General features: G+C 36.6%; 1 protein-coding gene across 1 annotated transcript in view; it reads right to left on the bottom strand.

Annotated features, from left to right (window-relative positions):
* The window catches only part of LOC145671539 (uncharacterized), a 936,709-nt gene that overhangs the window by 395,844 nt on the left and 515,412 nt on the right, over nt 1–25,453 (bottom strand). The window contains exon 2 of the mRNA XM_081740728.1: nt 23,227–23,457. Within this exon, the coding sequence (XP_081596854.1) occupies nt 23,227–23,457 (231 nt within the window). The remainder of the gene's footprint in view (nt 1–23,226; nt 23,458–25,453) is intronic.

Genomic DNA, 25,453 nt, shown 5'->3' with positions numbered 1-25,453 from the left:
AAGATGTCTTAGTCCCTGTTGGTCTAGTGGCAGGTTCGCGTACCTTTGATGAATGTGTCCTGGGTTCAATTCACGGGGCACAGGGCTGAATATGAACGCATTACGGTTGTTCAGTCCTTAAAATGTAGGCTCACGTCTCATATAGCCTCGATGCTATAAAGGGACGTTAAATTTCAACTAGCAACAGCAAAAAGAAGGAAAAGAAACTTGGATTTTGGACTGGATTTAAGTTTAGCGTTCCTTTCAGCAGCGAGACTATATGAGACGTAGACCTACAACTTAACGTGTGATCCGAACCACATGAGCTCCCGCTGGGAATCGAATCCGGGTCCCCCACGCCAATGGTGCGTATGCTAACCACTTAGCCACGAGGGAGCTCAAGAAAAGAGACGCCAAGAAGAGGAAACACTATGACAATATTCTCACCCCTAATCATGTTGTTTTCGTTGACAACTCTTTCTTCTTTTACAAAATACACGCAAGGGGAAAAAATAACTTTCAAGTGATAGGATTTTTCCCTGACGTAACAGAGCAGCTGTGAAAATTGTCTTCACGTTTGTCGGCATCAAAGAGGCCATCAACCTCTTGGCAAACTTGCAGGGTTGCCAGAACGTCCTTGACATAAGCTTACCTGGGATTTCTTCATGCGTGTTCCAAGAAAAGAAAGGAAAAAAAGAAAAAATAAGACACAAAATTCTCAAAAGAGCCTTATTTTTATCAAGGTCACATTCACACAGAAACACGCTTACGAAACTACATGTGCCTTGCCTATCAAAGCATTCTTAAATTATTATTTTTTATGTTAAGTTAGAAGTCCCAAGGGAATTTGCATCTTTCGTTCCTGTAATCCTTTTTATATCATGTGCATTTCCTTTATAACTTAAGGGGAAAATGCTTAACACATGAGAAAAGTTATGTAACGGTGTATTACGAGAGATGGTTCGTTTCACGGAAGTTAATACCACAAGGGACTTTATTTTCGACGAAATATTTACTTCAGGTAGATTTTAAAGAAAAAAGGGAAAAGACAACGTGTTTCTTCTCGTTTTATATAGATATCATATTGATCTGCTAAACTTGTGTCAGGGGCCATGGTGTGTTCCTTATAAACCACCTGTTTTCGTTCCTTTTCCTCCATTTTAACTCATTTCTTTCACTCTTTTTTAATCTTTCTGTCTGTTTCGATGTTGATATTCAAGAGAAACGCTGAAGGACTTTCGGCGTCGCGTCGACAGAGACGGTGAACGAATTTGTAGTGGTGGTGTCGGATGAGTGGAGTGAAACTCGTAGCTCTCCTCGGGCGTGGCTTCGAGAAGCTATCGACCGAGGATTCGCCACGTGACAGGACAGCATTGGTGAGTAGTACAACTCAACTCAAAAGTTTCCGTACGCAACAGTTTTATATATAAAACTTTCTACTACACGTGGATCCTACTATGTACTTCGTTGTTAGCGGAAATGTTGCTGTCAGGAAACAGTTGAAAAGTGAAACAAAGATAAGCACTTGTAAGTTGACGGTTGTTCCCATAAATATCAAGATATTTTATCCCTATAAGACGGAGGAAGATGCAGGTAGTATGGATTACAAGCTTCGCTGTAAACATTGGCCATAAACACTTTTTATAATAAAGGGTGTAAATGACCTATACCGACAAACTGTAACAGCATTTCTCTCACATCAAAATAAGAAAGTTAATATAGACCTGTGGGGTAAAATGCATAGTTTCAGAGCCATAGACACCGATTTTTAATTTTCTCAATGGGTGCTCAGAGTTCGGTATCAATGTCCCATACTTTTTTAAATAGTAGATCCAATAGACGAACGGAGATCCTCGTGGCTAAGAAATTAGCATACGCGCCTTTGGCGTGGGAGACCCGGGTTCGATTCCCAGCGGAAGCTCATGTGGTTCGGATTCCACGTTAATCAGTAGGTTCACGTCTCATATAGCCTCGCTGCTGAAAGGGGCGCTAAACTAAAATCAACTCAACCAATGTTGGGCGCAAATTTGGCATAATATTAATTCCTCTTTTTTACCACCTGGAATGAGAGAGTTATGGTATAGGTTGGTGCATAATGTATTTCTTACTAACCATAGAGCATGGGAAATCAGTTTTTGCCCAGATGCTCAATGTATCCGATGTGGACACGCTGACACACTCATCCATCGCTTGCAAACATGTCCATCCATCCAGCATTTGTGGCGTAGCTATACACATATTATAGCACGAATACTTCGTGTTGATCCACAGTTTATTAATAGTGAGCCGTTTTTTCTTTTGCCTGATTTCAAATACTTCCCACGTCCTAAACACAATATTATAGTGTGGTTAACTCAGGGGTGCCCACAAAGGGGGGCTATGGCGCAAACTGCGTCATTGAAATATTTGGGGGGGGGTTAAAATCTATATAAATGTTTGAGGGGGTGTAAAAATTAATCGAAAAGATTTTTTTTCATGGAAGTACACCTACGGATAGACAATTGAGGGGGGTGCGTCATGGACATGACGGGGGGCACCACTGGTTAACTATTCACACAGCGGGTATATTACTTGCCGAAAATGAGCTGATGACACAAGCAATGTACATTTTTAGACTACAGTGCTCTTTAAAAACAATGCTTTCACATCTATGCTTGCGTCATTTTGCCCACTACCCGACTGCTGTTTACTAATTTTTTTTCGTATGTGTGTGTGTGTGTGTATACTTCATGTGATTGCTTTTCAATTGTATTGCAGTGGTATCCTTTTTGTAATTTGTGATTACTCTTTTATTCTTATTATATATACTTATGTAATTTCTAGCAATAAAACTGACCGTTAAAAAAAAACCTCAACCAATATATCAAGGGTTCCCAAATTCGAGAGGCAAGAAAGACTTTCAAGACCTGCTGAAATAAAATAAACCGTGAAATTATTTTTAAACTGCATAGGTAGAAAAATAAATAAATTCTATTTTAATTTATTTTATCACGATTTCCTTTAAACTTTATATTCAAAAAAAAAAAAACATTAATATTTTGTTTGTGAATTTCAAACGTGTTTAACAACCATTGCCCAAAATAAAGAGACAAAAAATTATTAAAATAATAATGATTACAGACAAAAGACTGAGTACATTTGAGGATAATTTGAGTGAAAGTAGAAAAACGATTCAACTGTCTTGTAATTTTTACGTAAAGCATTTTACATTTAAAAAAATATATAAATTAACATCAAATACAAAGTTCTTTAAAGAAATAATTACACAAAATTACGATCACGGATTATTATTTTCGTTGTAATATTATATCGCTCGATCTTCGATATGAAAAGTCTAAAAATAAGGTATTGATAAATTATTATTCAACACATGTGCATCCCTATCTAAAATTTAACCTGGGATCACATAAACTATAGTTACATTTTATTATTCACCGCATGAAGGTGTAATTTCGAAGTTAATTCGAAATCAAAAATTCAATGGGGGCTTAGCGCCCATTAAAAACCTTCAATGGGTGCTTGAACCCCGTAGACCCATCTAGATGACGCCTATGTTCAGAGCTAGGGCCATCTAAAACCGTGCAAAACTACATTGCAACACGCGTTACATCAAACACAAGATCCACATCAGCGTCAAGGAAGTTAAACGCTATCTAAAAATGTATATATCAGCTATGTCCAATGGGTGCACAAGAGATTACAACATTCCATACTTTGCAGATATGCTCGCAACAGAATACCCAAATATGCTGGGACTTAAAAGTGGGCTCAAAGTAGGAATGCGTATGCATGAAGTAGGAAGCGTTAGTGGCTGTTAGCTCTACGGTTTCTCGTGTGCAGAATAACGCATTCTGGGATGTATTTTTTCATGCATTGGAATGCCCCCTAGCAGCTCCGAGACTATGCACTTTACCTCACATGCCCACATGAACTTTTTTCCTTATTTTCACGTGAATAAATTATCTCTTACAATTTGTCAGTGTAGTTCATTGACACCCTGTATATAACAAGCCTATGAAGTTCCTGTCTTTTTCACTCTTTTTCTTTTCTCTCTTTTTTCTTCCCTTTTCCTTTTCTGAAAAAAACAACAAACGGCTCAATAAGTCAATGTAATCGACAGTATATTAAATGCAGCTGTATCCGATGGGAAGCTCATAGGGCATATTGAAGTTGTAATTTATTATATTATTAATTAAAAAGCAGTGGCGGATCTAGTCTGGGGCCGGGGGACCTAGGCCCCCCAGGTTTTGAGTGATGAAAATAGTTTAAGCTATTATTTATGTTTTTGAAATTTTATAGTAGACTGATGATATACCTATCATAGTCTGAATACTGGCTGCTCCCCTCCTAGTTTACACCTACTAGATCTGCTTCTGTTAAAAAGTCTAGAAAAATCCATCATATCCTATATCCGGTTTGGCTCATATTCTCTACACTTCTAATTAATATTCTATCTATTAGAGACTTACCAATACTAAGACACGACATACCCCGTGGGTATTTCTCATTTGAAGAATGTGTCTCGCACTAGGGTGGTCCTTATTTCTCAAGTTGTGTGTATCTGAAACCGCACCCCTTAATCTTTTTCCTTTTAATGAGAAAACTGTTCTCTGTAAATTTGAGTTTGTTATGACAACGATAAATGGTGCCGCAAAGACATTTTAATCTTTATAGGAATAAGATTTAGAAAACAGTACTTTCCTATGTTGCTCAATAGATGGCAATACATTCACAGACTTAGATTATTCTATTTAATCCCATTTCTTAAGTAATTTGGAGCAGATTTATTAACAAAATTAAATTGAAAATAATAAATAAATGTCAAACAATTACTTTTTACGACCGTTTACAACTAAATCGTTCTCTCCTTTGTTCTTAATTACAACTGTCATTGTAAATAAAATAATATTCGACTACTTGTAACATGTATTAGGATTTCTCTGTTTTGCATTTATGATCTTTTGATATGATTGTTACTTTTAGGGAATTGAAGTTTCATTGTGGGTCTTGTATCATTACATGTGATTAAATGAACAAAGTGATCATTATGTGTTCGGTGTCTAGTGAAATCAGTTATCGTAGTGGTATTTACCTCGTTGGTAATATCAGTGAACAGATATTGGGTTGCAAGTTACTGTCCAACAGACAAGTACTTGGTGCATTCTTTTATAACATACGAATGTGAAATTACCTTTAAGAGAGAATGCTCGGTAAGTAATTCGTGAAACAGAAATGTTTTGGTCTAAAGCAAGAATACCGATCAAGGGTACTCACCACAACACAGAAACTACAATTCCAATGGAAAGAGTAGATTCTGATGAGATAGTGACAGGATCTTCGAGAAGAAGAGGAAAAGTACGTTTTATTGCTCCACGACTCGTTGCGGCTTTTGATCGCTATAAATTGATTGATAGAGCTCCATGCACATATTAATCGCAACAGCAGAGACATTGGGACATAACTTCTTCTAATACTGGACGTATCAATGGAGGTTGTATTCTTCTTGAACAAAAATTGGAAAAAGACCTTTTATATTTTCTGTATAGGCATCACATTTTTGAATTGATATTAAAGTGTGTATTTGAAGAGTGTGTTTCAGTTTCTTCCGGTCCAGAGGTGCCAATTTTTAAAAGTTTCCAGAAAGAGTGGCCGAGATTTCAACACAACAATTTTGTTACATGAATTTCTAATCGAAGTGTTAATTCAGTTCTTTGCAATATGAAGAAAGACAAGCTAGTTTTTACTGTTCAAAATTTGGAAATGCAGAGAAGATTACAGAGAACTTTTGGATAAAAGATTACAGTATTTTTTCTAAGAAGTAAGCCTCCTGGATGTTTCCCTGGAGCTGTACATCAGGCAAGGTGGATGGGAAAAACCTTATGATGTTTAAAAATATTTCTTTAGTAATCAGTTTAAATTAAATGAGCGGGAAGAAGAAGGACTGCATCAAGTGTGCACTTTTCCTGTTCTAAAAACCTTGGTTTACTTGGTTTACTTGTCCCAGTGCATCTCGTTCACCATATCAAAATTTACAATTTTTGAAGAGCCTTCAAACGTACTAACTCATAAACTCTGATGTCTCGAGAGTGGCTTTATTGAAGTTTTCCTAACATCTTTGGTACCTTTCAGAGGAGTGTGAGTTCTTCGAAAGGTTTCGGATTTTTACAGATTTTTTAGATCTTGATCCGGTTTGTTGGTCGACAAATGATGAATTTCTTTTCGGGAAAAAAGTAGTTGATAAGCTGCATGTTACAAATCACGCTGCGGAAAGAGCGTAAAGTAAATGGAAAATCACAATGCAGTTCTAACTAAAAATGAAGACCAGAAACCATTCCTTTTGTAAGTGGTGAAAGACTATAGTAACTTATTTTCAGGATGTGGAAAATCTACCTTGCGTAAAAACTAAGTTATAATTAAGTCGATCTACAATTCAAATATATATATTTTTTTTACTAACGAAGCAAGTGACATGAGAAACAGATCCAAATATCTTTTCCACAGTGGTTCAAAACACTGTGCATTACCATAAGTACTATATATATGGACGATGATCATGATGCTTGTAGCTTGTTGCCTGATAACCAACCGACTGTATTTGAAATTCAGTCAATTCTGAATTACAGAGGAAAGCTTTATATTGTCCTATTTACATTTGTGATAATTATTATACGTTTATTGACAAATAGTAAATCAAGTGCATTGAAATTCAAATGGATTTATTTTTACAGAAAACAACTGCTTTGCGGCACGGGTTAACGTTGATGGATTTTTGTGAAAATTTGTGTATAATGTTTCTATTACCAAAGGAAAAGAAATAGGGGGTGCGGCGGAAGAAATTCGAAAATTTATTTTTTCCCATATACCTAAGGACCACCCTAGTCTCGCACATCATAGACATCTAGATTTTATTGTTCGCGCAATTTTCGGAGACGAACACATATTTCGAACTGCTACCTCGTACAGCTTCTCCATGTAAAAGATCTGGTCGTTTTATTTTTATCAGATATTTTACTGTAAGTTACTCATTTCGAACTGTGCGATATAGTGTGACGTTGGATCAGCGGCAGAGAGAAACAACAAGAGCTAAGAAACGGGGAGGAATAAGGAGAGAGAAAGCTTTACAGAAGTATTAGCAGTTGGTTGGTTGTGTGGGAGTACAGTATCTTTCAGAAACAAAGGGTATATTGGACGTGGACTCGTAACTTAACGTAGAATCCAAACCACATAAGTTACCACCGAGAATAGAACTGCGTATGCTAACCAAATAGTGTTGATGATATATATTTGGTGTGTCTCAAAAGTCTCCTGACATAGGGTAACTGCTATTATCAGAGTTACAGCAAAATGTAAGAGGAAAAACCGTCTCCAAATATGATGTTTTCAACCTAAAGTGAAAACAATAAATAAATCGGACGTTTGGACTGCATACTCTTTATGCGCCCGAAGTTAAATGAAAATGCAACGTTGCCATTTACTTCGATCTACAACATAAAGTGAATTGGGGCATGTTTGAAATGAAGGGGGAAGTCATCGACATGTTAGTTCAAAAGACAGCCACTTCATTCACTTATGTTTCGGATCCAGGTAAACAGCAATGTTGCATTTTCTTTTAACATTGGGCGCATAAAGAGTGTATAGACCAAACGGCTCGTCCGATTTTAAAAACTTTAGATCAAGAACATCATATTTGGAGACGGTTTTCTTCTTCCTTTTGTAGTAACTTTGATAATAACAGACTAAGACTATGTCAGTAGACTTTTGAGACACCCTGTATAAGAACAAGAATTAAGTATATATTTATAAGAAGGCTTAAGAATATCTAAATATTTTCACCTAGATGTTTATGCAATCCGCTCTCTTAAAAGTTGGTGGGGTTGCATATTAGCGTTACGTGAAATGTATTGTCTTGTTTAAAAAACTTGGCCACCTACCTTTTTTTAAATAAAAAAAGCTCTGTATTTGTACTTATAGTTGGAATTAAATGAAGCAAATGTGAATTTTCTTTACTCAATTGAGATCTCTATTGAGAGTTAAAGTATTGGAATTTTCTTTCGTTGTAACAATGTGGCCTTCTAAAGCAAGCTGGGCGACCAAGATTTTTTTGAGGGAGACTGTACATTTATGAATGAACGGAATATAGATAACCATTATTAAAGTTGTCAGAATCTGTGAAGATGTTAACGGATTTACTCCATTTACCGGCCTACATAACCGGTCTAACTATGTACTTCAAAAAAAAAAAAAAAGAAAAAGAAAAGAAAGAAAAGTAAAGAAAAGAAAGAAAGAAAAAGAAAAAAGCATAATTCAAAACTCTGCTTTCGTCTTGGAGTTATTGTGTGGAGTGACATACGAGTATTAACATGAAAACTCGTACGTACTAACATGAAAACATTTGAAATTTATAATACTCGTTAGCGTGATCCTAATAAAAGTAAATCTTTAATTTAACGCTCCATTCTTATGCCCGTTTCCTGAAAGAGATGAGCAGTAGCATGTGTAAATAGATTGAGATATGAGATAGCTTGATGTTATATGGATTATAATTAGGATGACCAGAAAGATTATAAAGATATGAAGAAAGAATGTGTCAGATTATGATTTAAGATAAGTATGTGTGTTCAGAGAAGATTATATGTATAAGAGAATAATAGGAGATATAGGAAAAGATTACGAATAAAGGGATATATTAAGATATTGTGTTTGCATGAGTAACAGGAGTTCTGGCTTGGTAGTGGGCACACACTTTGTGGAATACGATTTTCAATCTAACTAAGTGGGCAGAGATCAAGTTTAAACAATCAAAAAATCTTTTAATAGTTATTTTCTAACAAGAGACATATGATGATTAATGAAAATAAAATGTGAAGCAAACCCAGCGGCGCAAATTTGTCTTGAACATTGGGGGTAGGGGTAAGATCGTAACCCTCGTTTTTTTTTATGCGATGTCCAAAATGTTTATGAAGTTGGAAAACAATGCTGTAGAGGATCAGAGGAGCAGAGTTGTCTTCAACGTTGGGAGGAGGGTAGATTTGAGGCTTATTCTGGGGGATATCAATTTCATCTTATGTTCCTTTGTGGCAATCGAACAAAAATCATCAAATTTCTCCACAAAAACACATTTCAAATCAAATTATTAGGGGGACAGTCCGCCCAGTTCAAAGATTGGAGGAGACATGCTCCCCTCGATCCCCCGGGATTTGTGCCAGTGAGCAAATCGAACGAGTTTTTCTTTCTTGTACTTTACATGACCACCAGACTCGACGGGACTATGAGCATAGAAACAACGAAGACGGTTAAACACACCAATGCTCTTCGCAGGGAATGGAACCCAGGTGGTGTTTTGCTTCGCTTCACACCGCTCTAAATACACCACTGGCTACTGAACCACAGTGCCTTCAGATCTAAAATTTAACGAGGAAATTCAAACTGCATTACCTTCCTACCATAATCGATTATGGATCTCCCACACTGAAGATACGTACGCTAACCATATAGCAATAAATGAGCTCAAATTTTGGCAGTATCCATTGATTCATAAGTGTGGTAATTGCAAAATAACCAATGCGAGCAGCCTTCTCCAAATAGCCTATCTATGATGTAGGAGCCTGCTTTTGCTATCAAAGCCAGGGCAGGCAGAGCAAAACGGAAGAGAAAGAGATATATGGAATGGAATAGAACAAGTGTTTGAAGTGCACGTATTATTAAGTCTCTTACGCCTGTTTCTCGGAATTACTGACAATGGGACAAGCAAAGTATGGCGTCACACACAGAGATAACAACCCTCACAAAGGCTTGAGCGCAACCTCTAAAGTTTACTACCCTTCTTCCCTAAAATTTATCATTCTCTACCCCAAATTCAGCATTCTGTTCCCAAATTCACCATTCTGTCCCCCAAATTCACCATTCTGTCTCCAAAGGTATCATTATCTACCCCAAATTCACCATCCTGTCCCTAAATTCACTATTCTGTCCCTAAATTCACCATTCTGTCCCTTAATTCAACATTATGTCCCTAAATTCACTATTCTGTCCCTAAATTTACCATTCTGGTCCCCAATTTCACCATTATGTCCCCAAATTTATCATTATGTCCTCCACATCTATACTCACTTCCACATTTATCATTTTCTAGTTTGAACGCACCATCTGCAATGATAAATTATGTTCGTCAAATAGTTTCATGGCCGCAACCTGCACGCTAAAACCCCTCTGTGAGAACCCCTGATAATAGAGTATCTAATAGGAAATTGCTATACTAAATTTTGTTGTCTTCTCCTTCTGTTGTTCTTAAAAAGACAGAAGATGAGTGGATGGTCTCATCCGAAATGAAGAAAACTCCCAACCTACGCGTCCTTGTGAAAGAAAGCGGGCAACGCCTTAGGCAGCCAACTTAGGTAGGGATCAGTGGCGGATCCAGTGGAATGATCGGTGCGATCGCTCCCCCCTCAGAAGAGGAAACTTTCTTATTTTTTATATATAAATAAAAACCATCCCAGAGTTTGAAGCCCTTAAAAGTAGCTCTAACAAGTAAACCTTACGTTTGGGTGAATCGAGTTGCTGACTAAGACACATATGAGAAAGTAGTACTAATTGTGGTCAGTATTTCAGTGAAGTTATAGGTGCGAAGCTCCAGGGGTTTAGGAGATATAGCTACCAGAACATCACATGGAAGTACAGAATAGTCTTCATACAGTTGCAGGTAAAAGCTCTGTAAGACCTCTTGTAACGACAAAAAGTGAATAAAAAATATATGGGTACATATTAGGACTAGGGGGAAGTCATATAGTAAGGATATACCTGACGGCGGCCATCTTGAAATCCGCCATTTTGAATTAAGGTTAAGTTTTTAAAGAGGAATAGGGTCATATGATACATGATTTAAGGCGCAAATTTAATCAGAAGAACAATGGTGACGTTAATTTTGATTTATGCGCAATTGGTAAAAAGTTACAGGGAAATTAAATATTGTTGCAGCATATGTATTAGTCCTTTACCCCATCTTGTAAATTTTGTGTTAATGATAATAATTAATTAAAAAGCTGGTGGATAAATATTAGGTCTATGGTAAGAGTTGCCTTGATGGCGGCCATCTTCAAATCCGCCATTTTGAATCAGACAAATGTTTTAAACAAAACGCATAACATTGACACCTTATTAATAGCAAATTTTACCATAAATCCAACGGTATAACAATCATTAACCAGCATTTGTTATCGCATAAACAAGTTGGCTAATTTAAGGAAAAATGACCAAAGTGGAATTGAGTCATAATTGAATTTGGGTCTTTCTTCCAGAAAAATCCTCAATTAGTACAATCAATATGTAGTTCAGAAAAGAGTGCATGACTTGCACAAATGCTCTGCTCACAGTGAGCACACCTTACAAAGGCAATCGAGTTACACTTGACACATTTGTCGTTAACATTTCCGTCAAGCCAGTAGTCGTAAGGAGCGATCCATTTAATTTTGTGCTGGTTAATGATAAAACAAAAATGGTTATACCGTTGGAGTTATGGTAAAAATTGCTATTAATAAGATGTCACTCTTATGCGTTTTGTTTAAAACTTTTGTCTGATTCAAAATGGCGGATTTGAAGATGGCCGCCATCAAGGCAACTCTTACCATAGACCTAATATTTATCCACCTGCTTTTAATTTAATTATTATCATTAACACAAAATTTACAAGGTGGGGTAAAGGACTAATACATATGCTGCAACAATATTTAATTTCCCTTTAACTTTTTACCAATTGCGCATAAATCAAAATTAACATCACCATTGTTCTTCTGATTAAATTTGCGCCTTAAATCATGTATCATATGACCCTGTTCCTATTTTAAAAACTTAACCTTAATTCAAAATGGCGGATTTCAAGATGGCCGCCGTCAGGTATACCCTTACTATATGACTTCCCCCTAGTCCTAATATGTACCCATATATTTTTTATTCACTTTTTGTCGTTACAAGAGGTCTTACAGAGCTTTTACCTCCAACTGTATGAATAATGTTCTGTACTTCCATGTGATGTTCTGGTAGCTGTATCTCCTAAACCCCTGGAGCTTCGCACCTATAACTTCACTGAAATACTGACCACAATTAGTACTACTTTCTCATATGTGTCTCAGTCAGCAACTCGATTCACCCAAACGTAAGGTTTACTTGTAAGTAGCAGTATGACAAACCACCGCACCCCCAGAAGTCGGTCCTGGATCCGCCCCTGGTGGGGACCGACTGATTTCAATGATAAGGAGTCAACCTTCACCAGGGACAACGGCCTCCTCGTAGGACGGATGAGCGGATAGAATCTCAGGACACCTTCTTGTCCTTAGGAGAGAAAACTGTTATAAAAGGGATGAACCACAAGATGGTCAACGGCATGGAAATATGGAAAGGAAAGGAAAATAATATCACATAATTTTTTTTTTTTTTTTTTTTTTTTTACAGGAGGGACGAAGGAGAACAATAAATGCAATGGTGGCTCTTCCAGAAGTAAAATAGTTCCCGTTCGGATCTCCAGGTGGGAACTAATTCAGAAAAAATCACTAAAGGAGAAAAATAATAATAACTTTCATTTCAGCATAGGAACGTAAAAAGTACGAACTTCATAACGTGCGGTTAAATTTGAAAATGTAAAAGAGGTTATTGATGAATGTAAAGTAAACTTACTGCATTTGAGTGAAGTATAACGGTCAGATAATATCGGGAATTGCATAACGTTATATTCGAGTGACGTTAAGACCGAGAATAGTATCCAGTGTTGCCACACTTGGTACAATTGTACCAAATTCTGCCCTTTTTGTCATTCATCGGCCCGTTGGTACCACGCTGGCATTTTCAGCCCGATTTGTGAAAAAGTTGGTACAATTCTACCCAATTCAGCACCATTTAACAAATACTTGTCACATTTTCAAAAGTGTCACTAAGACTTTTCCTACATTTCATGTTAGTCATACCGTGTGTTCGACTCTTAAAAAAATGCTGTTGAACATTCATTCTGTGACGTTGAACCGCATAACGCTACAAACTTTGTGTGGGAAATTCGTAATTCGAACTATACGGGAAAAAGATGACGCTAAATGGGCGTATCCGCGTCGCGCCTGAAGGAGACGAGAAAGAAGCAGTGTGGTGGAAATTTTAGCTTGAAATCTTAAAAAAAAAGAAGAAGAAGACTCACACACAAGTTGAATGAAGTGTTGAATATTCTGTTCAACATCCTTTATCCCTCGTTTCATATATCTTTTTCATATATGGCCAATTGGCCATAATACCGTTTTGGTTTATTGGTCATTTTGAAATAGAGGCGCGTTTGGTTTCCTTAGAATACATACTGAAGATGATAACTGTTTTCCCTTTTAATTTGTTATACTTCCTACGTGCGAGAAAAATTTCATGAACTTCCACAGTTGTTCGGGGTCCTCCTATTTACATGATTTTAAAAAGTAATTTTTAACAAGAACAGTTTCTTGATTTGGACTCTTGGAAGGGGGAAGGAGTGTTCTAGAACTTTACCTCTTTTAGTTTCGTGTTATAGAGCCATGTTTTACACTGGTATAAAATAATGAATTCATCCCTTTTTGTTTCAATTTGGTACTATTTTTCAGCCCACTCCAGAGCTAGGACTGTGGCAACACTGATAGTATCGCAATAGAAATGAGAAAATAGGAAAAAGCAATTCGAAGTGGAATGCTGAGTGACCACTTGATGTTTGTAAAGTTAAGAGCTGATGATTGTAGTCTATAGCGGTCACAGAGCCATGCATGGAGTCATAAATATCTTAGTAATTAACGTCCAGAATTTGTAAAATACTTTAAAAAAATAGCTATGAGCAACTTTTTACGCAAAATGTGTTATATTTACGTGAAGTAACGAACAGTGTATTATGTTTACTGTAATCTTTAATGAAAGTAGTTTTGTGAGCGAATGAATTTTCTAGCGAAATATACATGATTTTCAAGGTTTTCATGTGCTACTATCTGGTTTTCATGTTTTCACGCTTCTTGTTAGTGTATTTCAACTTAGAAAGATCATGTCATGAAGTTTATGTAACAGTTACCATTTTAATAAATCCAAAATCTTATGGCGTTGAATATGTGTCAAAAGTTAACACGAATAGTGCGAATTACAGCCATTGCGTTGAATTAAAGCACCAATTTTACTCAAAACAATGCGTTAACCAGAGAATATACATTTTTTTAAAAAAATACAGTAGTTAGCTACTCTTTCATGATTTGCTATAAACGAAGTCTAGACGTAATTGGAATTTTTGTCATATATGAAGTTATCTGTTTATGATCTGCAATCGATGGCAATGCTTGAAGCGAGGTTTCCTGTTTTCAGGTATTATTTCTAATTGAAATACGAAATGCTTCAGTGAGCTGATAAATCCCTTTGTATTTACATCTCTGTTCTCTTCACGCCACAAGAATTCTGGGAAATCAAAAGAGGAAATTCAGTATGTTTAACACGTATCAATACAAGCAGGCTGTAGAAAATCAATGCAAAAAGTTTAGTTTCCAATTAAATTTTCCTTTGAACTCCACTTCATACTCGTATTTTATAATTTTTACTTATTTATTTATTTTTCTGTTAAGGTCTAAACTATATTAAAAAAATCTACAGGGTGGCTCGAAAGTAGGTATACAGTCCCATACTGATGAACTCCTTGCTTTTTATATCATTTCTTATTCTTATCCATCAGGTAGACTTAGTTTCTTTATTATTTGTTCTTAATGTCATTTAACTTATATCTTAAGCTGGGAAAAGCTGAAGCAAATAAACCTATAAGCTATAATGTTACACTTGATCAATGCAGGAGTTTATACTTACTTTTGGGCCACCCTGTATAATACGAGCTTATAACGTGTGCAATAAAAAAATTGTTTTTATTTATTCCGTAGATTTCATATTTCCCCAAACCAATGAATACATTTGTTTAATCCACAACACCTTAATTAAAAGATTGTACCAGAGGTTGTTTACTACATATGTGACCGATATGACACTGCTGCTGTCATTTTTATAAATGAGCCACAAGTATGAAACCAGCGTAATTATCACTGTGCTGTCTCAGCTTACAGGTGATATACGAATGTCGTGTTGATGCTATTGAAATGCTGTCAAAAGTGAGCCATAATTGGGAAGGGTACATCATACAGATCTTCTCCTTGCACATTTGTTGTATAACCAAATAGTGAAACTGTCAGGAAAATAATTTAGTCATCGGATGGACTGCAGCTAAAGATATCATGACTAAGCAAATAGTAATAAGGCCCCGTGCAGAAACACTTGATAATGAAAGAGGCCTGTTCGAGGTTAAGAGAGAAAGTGTCCCCTGAGGTGACTCATGGAATTTGTCGACTGACAACCGCAGAGAAAAATCTACCAGCGAAACGTGACATGGCCCAGAGATTAAATCTGGCACTGTCCATTGTCCTAAACTACTAAAAAATTGTAAGTAGTTGTTAGTTACAATATATATTTAACCAACTTTAGTTAGTTTTCCTCTCTAGAAAAAAATGTACTACCAGTGGCGGCTGCCGAGACAGTCAGATTAGTAGAAATTTAAATGTTATCACTCAAGTTAAGGGAAGAGAGCTTACCAAATGCACTAATTCTTGTATACAGCTTACCGAAGTTATACCGAAGATTCTTCCCTTAGCTTGTAGAACTAAAATTTCAAACTTTTACCAATATGACTTCCCTCAAAAGACGCCACTACGATTCTTATAACGAGAAAGATTCCGTACGCAAAAAAGAAAGAAAAAAGAAACAATCGAGATAAGCAGCTGACGGCGTGCCTCAACTCAGGACAGACCAAATCAATATGGCAGGAACACATATATTGGAAACATGGTCTCAAATGGAAATGTGTGCTTTCGTGCGCTATGAATGGGCGCTTCGAACTAGTGTTTTAGGTATTCATTGAACAGAGCATCTATGGAGATGTGTTCACGTCCCATCAAATGGTTGGGCGCTGGTGTGCAATGTTCAACGAAAGAAGGCAGAGTGTGGAAGATGAAGAGCGATCTGGGTTCTCCTCCACGTCCATGACTGCAACAAAGGTCAACAGAGTGCAGGAAATGGTGTTAGTCAACATGCGCGTAATTGTGATCGATGCCGCATTTATTTTGGGTGTTGGGCGTGTTTAAATGCAACCAACACCTGACAAGAGGACAATGACCTTCCTTTCAGAATCAACACAGCCAATGAGACCTGGGTGTGCAATTTTACTTCAGAGACCAAGGCCGCCCCAGCTCAATTGTCACGAAAAATTTCAAATTGACACTGTCCACAGGGAATATTATGTTGATAGTATTTTGGAACGTGAAGGGTGTCAAATTGCCTCCTCTCCTCACTTCAGAGACCCTCAATGTGGTACGTTCTTTTCGCACGTTGAGCGAACTGATTATGAACTCTGTCATTCAACGAAAACAAAAACAAAAACAAAAACAAAAAAAACAAAAACGGGGCTCTTGAGCTGTTTGGTTTGTTCTTGGACGTCATAGCAATATTCTATACATCAAAGGACACTGCAGAACACGTTCGTCGCCTGAAGTGGAAGAGATTGAATCACCAACGTACAGTCCCGAATCTTGTCTTATCGGAAGTCTGCCTCTTTCCTGCTTTGAAGTCTGTATCGGGACATCACTTCGGAACCAATGTAGTGGTGCAACAGGCTGTGAAAAATCCCCTTTAAGTCCCTAGGCATAGACTTTCCCAAGAGTGTTCTGTATTTTATGGTAGAAGTTTATCAATGTCGGTAGCAACTAGACCAAAATAACCAAAATATCCAAAAATAACCAAAATATTTTATTGTATTTTTTTGTTTGTAATAATACTTCCCTGTAAAAAGGAAGACGAAGATTAGTTTCGGAATGTTCCTCTTATCTATACGTATTGTACGCTTTAAAGCAAGGTCGAAAAGTTTCTTTTGTCTAAAGTATAATAGTTGAGTTGAATTGATGTTAAGTTTAATGTCCCGTTCAGCAGCGAGGCTATATGAGACGTGGACCTACTGATTAACGTGGAATCCGAACCACATGAGCTCCCGCCGGAAATTAAAGTATAATATATAGTATTAAAGAATATATGAACGATAAAATTATATCAAGTGTTTTGTTCTACTGTTAGTTATACTTCTGTACATGTAATTTTGTAACTGTAATTAACATATGAAATTTAATGTATAAGGAAAATCATTATACTAACTAATGTAAGCAGTTGTAAATATGTAGCTCATCACATAATATAAATAATGTATTATATTCTTACAATTCATTTTAAGATTTATCCTTTTCACAAGAAGTGTATTGTTAAATAATACAATCTTATTATTTCATCATTACAATCAATCTTTCCATGATATTTATTATTATGCTGATACTACCACGAAGACTATCATAGAGGGGCAGTTATAACGCTGGCAATTTAATGTACGTGATGAGGTTATTCACAGCCTATCAAATACAAATACTCTGTAAACAGAAACCCATTTTCCTGCTTATGCCTACGTAATCCTGTTGTTAGAACAATTGCTTCTTAACATGGAAAGAATATTGAGAAGCAATCTAAAATGTAAACATAATCGCATGTAGTATCAAAACTTTGAAAATGTAATTGTACACTGTTAAAAGTAATTTCTTAAATTTGAGAAACCGTTTCTTATCTGTGCACCGAGACAGTATTTTCTTAGAAATGAGATTTGGCAATTCTCATTCATAAGGAAAGTAACAGAATATTTTCTCGTTCCGCTTTATACAATCTCATCTACTTTTCTTCATTTCTCATTAATGAGAATTTCAAATTCTTATCTTAAAATTGTTATGTTAACTCAAATGGAAACATTGTATGAAAAATACCTATGTACTAATCACTGGAGACATTTTCTTTGTGTGAACAATGGAGCTAGATTTCACGGACTATATCTGGTTGGTTGGCGCATGTTCTTAATCATTGTGGGTGGTCAGTGCCATTTGTTCTGGATTCCTAAATTGGAATTAACATCTTGATTTAAGTATCTTCCCAATTACCGAAAGATCTGTGACTAGACTGAGAGTTGAACCGAAGACCATGCTCGCCAAGCAAAAGGAAAGGGACTAAAGCAAAATATTCTTCAGAATAAACATCAGGGGGTCAGAGTTCTAATTGTCCCCTGAATTGCAAATCTACCTAATTTCAATTAATCGTAGGAAACAAATTATGAATGATAGGCAATGAAAATTCAAAGAATACAAGTTCGAATTTTAGTTTCCACATACAAATACACCTCTACATGTTCCCCATTAGTAGTACGAACAGTACTCAGTCTACGGTATATTCAATTTCTTGCCATGTTCTCTCCAATATGCCTCCTGTTATTGTTTGCAATCGTGTCATAGAATTGAGTTCCTAACTCTGGTATGTAACTTCAGAAAAAGAAGTCCAGCGGCGTGAGGTCCGGTAAACATATAAGGCCATCACATCGCGTCCAATCCAGGAAGTAGGATATTTATACGACTGTGGTGGCTCGTAGTGAACAAACGACGGACAATTTCAAGTAACGAAAACAAAACTTGAAGATTTGGCATTTCATTTAGCGTTACAGTTATTTTACAATGCACCATATTTCGTTCACAGAAATTAACTGAAATTAGGAATATTTGACCAAAACATCGGATATACGAGGTTGGTTCCGCCCCTGACCCATTTCTAGTGGCAGTAGAGACTTGTAACTTTATATATAATATTGAGCATACTTTTGAGTAATATCCACACTTTCAAGAATTTACAACGATTTTCCTTTCTGTTACAGGCTGATGGTTAGTAAAAGTGTAGCCACATTTGAAGAAATGAAAAAATCAATGGTCCGAGCAGTGATAAAATATTTATTCAAGAATAATCTAACATTGAAGGACATCCATGCAGATATGGTGGGAACTCTAGCCCTACACATGGTCTAATGAAGAGATAGTGCCGTGAATTTAAATGTGGTCGGCAGACCTGTAAAGATGAGCATAATGGTGGTTCATCTGCAACAGTGACCACACCACAAATGATTACAAAAGTGTGTGAAATGATTTTTAGAGACCGGCGAGTGACTGTCCGCCATCTAGTTGAGACATGTGGCATCTCAACTACCAATGTGCATTCCATTCTACGTAAACATTTGTTAATGAAAAAGATCTATGCACGATGGATCCGCGAATGCTGACTGCCGACCAAAAGAGGACACGTTATGTGACAAGTCAGAACCTGTTACAGACAATAAAGGATGACAAGCCAAAGTTTCTGAAGAGGTATGTCACGTGGAAACGTGGATGGATGAAACGTGGGTTCACCACTTCGATCCCTAATGTAAACGCCAAAGTATGCAGTGGAAACACTCCAATACTCTACCACCAAAGAAATTCAAGATTCAGCGATCAAAGGGAAAACTCATGACAACTGTTTTCTGGAATGCAGAAGGAATTCTTTTGATAGATTATCCCCAACAGGAAAAGACAATCACAGGTGTTTATTTAGCACACCTAATTGCACAGTTACGTACTGCCATCAAGGAAAAACACCGCGGAATGTTGGCTCGTGGTGTGTTGTTCCACTGCGACAATGCTCCCACTCACACCTCCAAAATTGCGGTGGTTGCAATTCAAGCAGCACAGTTTATGCCCCTTATTCTCCAGATTTGGCTCCCAGTGAATTCCAACTGTTCCCCAACATGAAGAAACATCTTTGTGGAAAACATTTTGCCAGCGATTCAGAGGTTATGGATGTTGTGAATGAATGGTTTCAGGACCAATTAATTTTTCCCCGCTGGAATTGAAGCACTGAAATTTTTTTTCGACAGTGTCTGAAGAAGAATATGTAGATATCCGAAACTGTAACAATTATTATTTTATAATAAAACGATGCTTTGCTCAGCATTTATATTTTAATATAAGGTTTGTTAGTTTAACAATAATACAGTCAAGAAAGTATACAATAACAACCCATTATTGTAGCTGATATTTAAGAAATTTGCAATAATTATTGTTACTTACTTCTTGTTTAATATGTAACTAATGAGAACTTTATATTCTATGTTTATAATATTCCAGTACTATTATATCTTAAAATTCTCCAACGATACATAGCGTTATTAGCAGGAATATACTGAGAAGTTATTTTCGAAGGAAGTCCAATATGCAAAATGGGCGTACAAAATGCATATATTTTCGTCTGAAAGTACAGTTCCTAATTTTCTTTAAAATATGAAGGTCCCGATCGGCAGGATTCATCTCCTTCGTACATTATTATTATTAGTAATAATAGTAATCTCCTTCAAATAGGTCCCTCGGGCTGCCACACTTCTTGCAACCAGGGATAAAAGTGGATCTGAAAAGGTAGGGGGACGCATGACGTCAAGCCGTCCCCATGCCTATCTTTGCCCATTGTAATTCTTTTTAGAAAGCAAAACTGCAACGCTTCTTTTGGGATTGTGGTCCTCATGATGTCTTCTCAGGTCTGAAATCTGGTTCCTTTCTGGAGCATTTTAAGCTTGAGAAAATAACCAAAATCACATAGAGCAATGTCGGGAAAGAAAGGAGATTCACCAAGTATAGATATGTGCTATGTTTGGCTATGAAAATCTGTACCAAAGGTGAAGAATGTGCGGCACGAGATCATATACCTGAAAACTCTTAGTAGCACTACAGCTTTGGCAACAACAGCCGTGTGCACTGGAGGATTGTCATGCACTAAGCAAGCTGAACACATAACGACTGATTCAAATGACTGCCTCCAACGAACTGACGAAGTTATACGGTTAAAACTGATACATTATGTCTTCTATAGATGGCGCTATATGTCATGAATGGCTCATTGTGGCACGATATTTCAGTGTCTGGCTGGAAACTACCCTTGTGATTATGGATTCATCAGTAACGTCGATGTTTAGAACCACAGACTACGTCGTCGATGTTCGTGTTCGCCTATCACAGTATCACCACTGGCTCTTATCAACACAAACTCTCTGTCCTGTTCTTATTCTCTCTATGTGGTTTACCGAGAATCAGTGTTTATTTCAGAAAAAATGATCCGGGGGGCACACTTAGTATTTGGAGAGGCACATATTATTTTCACAAAGTACTATTCTATTTATTATTATATTATAGACTTATGACATTGGCTTCCTCCGGGGGCACTCTCAGAGCTCCGGGTGCGGGGGCAGTGCCCCCCAAAACATTTCTGGAAGAAACACTGCCGACAATAGGGGCAGAAAAGTATGCTGTCATGTAGCGTACAGTTAGTCTTGAACGTTTGGTCTGAAGATTCATCAAATTGTTCGAAAGAATAAAGCTTCCGGAATATGTTGCATAACACGGCAATAGTGAAGCTCCATTAAATTAAGATATTTTTGACTGATTAAGTGAATATTTGATTTTAAAAAAATACATAGTGTCCAAAAACTTATGAGGTCCTCTCCTCTCAGATATATCACAATTATCAATTGATCGAAGTATTAGTAGGGCAAATACAGTATTACAGACAATGGCGCCGGCTTCCCAAAAGTTATGCGGGTGCATATCAATGGCGGGACGTATTAGCCTATAAGATTACAGGGATGTCTCGATGTTTGATTGATTTATTTTTAGTTAAAATCTTTTATGAACACTGTCATAAAGGGCTCTGCTATGATAAAGTAAAATATACCGGTACTACAGGGTGTCCGATATACCGGTACATTACAACCCGGAGTTTGGGATAGTAGACCTTTTGAACCTGAAGTGATACATGAATAATGGTTATAACAAAATGAAGCCTTGTTCATGCATATATTTTTAAACTAGGAAGCAACGACTGAAGTACACTAGGAATCACACAGTGTTGCCAGACGTAATCGAAGGTTTTTTTTTTTTTTTTTTTTTTTTTTTTTTTTTTTTTTTTTTTTTTTGCAAAACATGTAAATTTACTCATAACTCATACGTATGGATGTTCTGTCCTTAATTTTCAGTTTGTTTACTTGGAGTAGCTTGGAAACTATGGATCAGAAAAAAGAATTTTTCATTTCCATAGATAACTAATCGGATGAGGCCTCTGTAAGGGGGAACTAGGGAAATCGTAGTTTTCATAAATTAACACACTGAATTGGCAACTTTGCTGATGTTTCAGTGCATCAAAAGGCGTGTTAAGGATCTGTCTACATTATGCAATTCCTGAAAGCAATGAAAAACAAACTTTGAAATTATTATAATAAAACGTTTACTTATATACATCCGGCAACACCTACTATCAGAAATGAGTTACCAGCTCTACATTGGATGCTGGGAGAGTCTCCTGTTTTGATTCAAACACTGGTTCACACGTTTCACCAGGTTGGCAGTAACTTCACGAAGATTAGAAGTGTTAATGTTCTGATTGGCACTGCGAATGTTCGTTTCCAGGTTAGTTCAAGAATTGTTCTTGTACACCTCTTGCTTTAAATAGCTCCATATAAATGAATAGCAGTGTTGCCGGGTGCATGTAAGTAAAAATTTTATCATGATACTTACAAAGTTTGTTTTTCATTGTTTCCAGGAATTGCATAATGTAGACAGATCCTTAACACACCTTTTGATGCACTGAAACATCAGTAGGGTTGCTAATTCAGAGTTTAATTTATGAAAACTACGATTTCCCTAGTTCCCCCTTACAGAGGTCTCATCCGATTAGTTATCGGTGGAAATGAAAAATTCTTTTTTCTGCTCCATATTTTGTAAGCTACTCCAACTATACAAACTGAAAATTAATGACAGAACATCCATACGTATGAGTTATGAATCAATTTACATGTTTTGCAAAAAAAAAATATATATATATATACCTTCGGTTACATCTGGCAATACTGTGTGGTTCCTAGTGTACTTCAATCGTTGCTTCCTAGTTTAAAAATATATGCATAAACAAGGCTTTATTTTGTTATAACCATTATTTGTGTATCACTTCAGGTTCGAAAGATCTACTATCCCAAACTCCGGGTTGCATTGTATATTGGACACCCTGTATAAAGGCTGCCCTAGCTCAGTCGGTAACACGGCTGACTTAAATTCAAGAGAAATGGGTTCAAACCAGGATCCAAACTAAAAATCTTGTGAGTGCGCCGCACCTACAAGATTATTTGTGTGGGTGCCTGATTGCAGCGTAGTCAGCGTAGTCAGCGTGCCTGATTGCAGATACTGAGAAATATATTACTACATTCTGTTCATAATCAAAAGAGTAATAATAATACCAGTTATAAACAAGTTTGGCACTTACCGTCTTTTTTGTAGTAAAGAATTTCGAAGTGCTTCTCAATGCCAGCAGCCAAAGCCTCTTTGACCACTGTAACTGCGTGCTGTGAGGTGAGAGGTCCATGTAAAAATTCACAAATCGCAGGTTTCTGCATGACTTCAGCCCGGCTGAAGCCTGAAAGTCTGCAGAAACCATCACTGCAATATATGATATAGCAGTCAGCATGTTGAGCGTTGGCCACCAGAAAACTCCGATCTGGAAGAGTGAAAGAGAGAAAAATGTATTAATATGTGTACATGACTATTCTGAAAAAAATGCATAACTACTCTGAGAAAAATACATGACTACTGTGAGAAAAATAATTCCAGATTTTCGGAGAATTCTTGGATAACATGATTTCTGGTGGGAAGAATCCCACCAGAAATCGTGTTATCCAAAAATTCTCAACGTATTTTTTTAAGTGTATTCTTATATTTGTCACTACGAACTAGGTTAAAATTAAAGGAAAGTTTACCCTCTATTTTACACAGAAAACTGTATAAAACTTATGCATAAACTTTTCAGACAAGCTTGCTCTGGTATTTGAAAAGTATGGTGATCTACAGATATTTCAGAATGTATCATTTCATTTCAAGACATATTAGACTTCTTGTTACAAAGTTGCACTTTTACCATGGACGCATTATAATTTACTAAATCCGTATCTTCATAAGAATAAATGCTATCTAGCTGTAGCAATTTTTTCTCCAAGCGTGGCTTTGATCTAAACCATTCCATATTCGACTAGCGATAAGGTACAAAATCTTCAATATTGTGACATGGGGTTACTTAAATTTGACGCAATAACAAACTGCTTGACCAGTACAGCCAATTTGGCAGCAAAGTTCGGTCTCATAGACCTATCTTAGGAACTTGATACTTTTGGCAACCTAATGAAATCTTTTAACCAAATTATTTGTTCGGTTTGTAAATCGGTTGCATAAAGCAGCTTCTCGATACCTTTTACCGTTTTTTGCTCTTTCAAAATCAACATTAAAACCGGAAGTACTATTAAAATTTTAACCACTTCCGGTTTATGTTGTCTTGTGAGTAGTGATGGTATGTTCTCTTGAGACGCTGAATCGATTGCCAAAAAACCGTCTGTCATTATCCATGAACATTTTGTTCTATGGCGATCAACGTTGAAACCGGAAATGGTTGGTTTCTTTCACTTCCGGTTTTAGGAGAAGGACAAACTTCTATTGTTGGGACGGTGGACCATTCTACCTTCTCCAAAAAAATAACTTATCATCATATATATATATATATATATATATATATATATATATATATATATCTTACAGCTTTTGTTCTATGGTAATCAACGTTAAACGCGGTTTGAATAGGGCCATGGAAAGAAATGAGACCTACCCTTGGGACACTGAATCTTAATGAAACTTCCGTTTCTGGCTATCTCTGACACATTTTGTTTCGGTATCCGTCTATAGACTGACAGTTGTTCCGCAAGACTTCCCATACTTGGTCGGTGAAGGAGCAAAGTGGCATATCTTGATTTTTATAAGCTTACAGGAAAGCGATTCAAAATACCTAGTTTAATGTTATACCGTGATACTCGTTTCAAGATTCGCCACTTTCAAAAAGCTTATATTTTCATTAATATAAGTAATTTAGCTATGAATATTTTATCGTTTGTAGAGTACGTTCGATGGTAGTTACAACTCAAAATCACGATTTCGAGCTACGTCACTACACCTCTTCTCTAACAACTTACGCATAGCATAGTTTAGAAGCTAAAAATCCGCGTAAAAATGTATTTTCCCTTACGAGTTGGAGAAAGAAGCTGTGAAAAACGCAAATTTTATTTAATATTTAACATAAGTAGATATATATTAAATATAACTTCTAAAACATAAACGTATGCAGTATTTCCATTCCTCGGAGCTCATTATGTTATCACTGCTAGGCCAGTCAATGAAGGGTCGAATAAGGAAAAAAATGGTGGAGAGCTGGAACAAATTTTATTTCTTTTATAGAAGTGTCCGTAACAACATACCGGTACTAATTTGGCACTTCTCTACGACCCCGGATTTGGCCGCCATCTTGGAAGAATGACACCAAAAATTAGTTTTTTGTAAATATCTTGCGTGGAAAGCTTTCTAGAGCAAAATACGCTATTACAAAAAATAATTTACATTAAATTCTCTACAAGAAATGTTCTCTTCGTTTTTGTTCTAGGATGCACCGTTTACAT

Source organism: Thermobia domestica, chromosome 15 (genome assembly GCF_964235325.1).
Source record: "Thermobia domestica chromosome 15, izTheDome1.hap1.1, whole genome shotgun sequence".
Classification (NCBI taxonomy): Eukaryota; Metazoa; Arthropoda; class Insecta; order Zygentoma; family Lepismatidae; genus Thermobia; species Thermobia domestica.
This window is presented reverse-complemented; position numbering and strand designations above follow the sequence as displayed.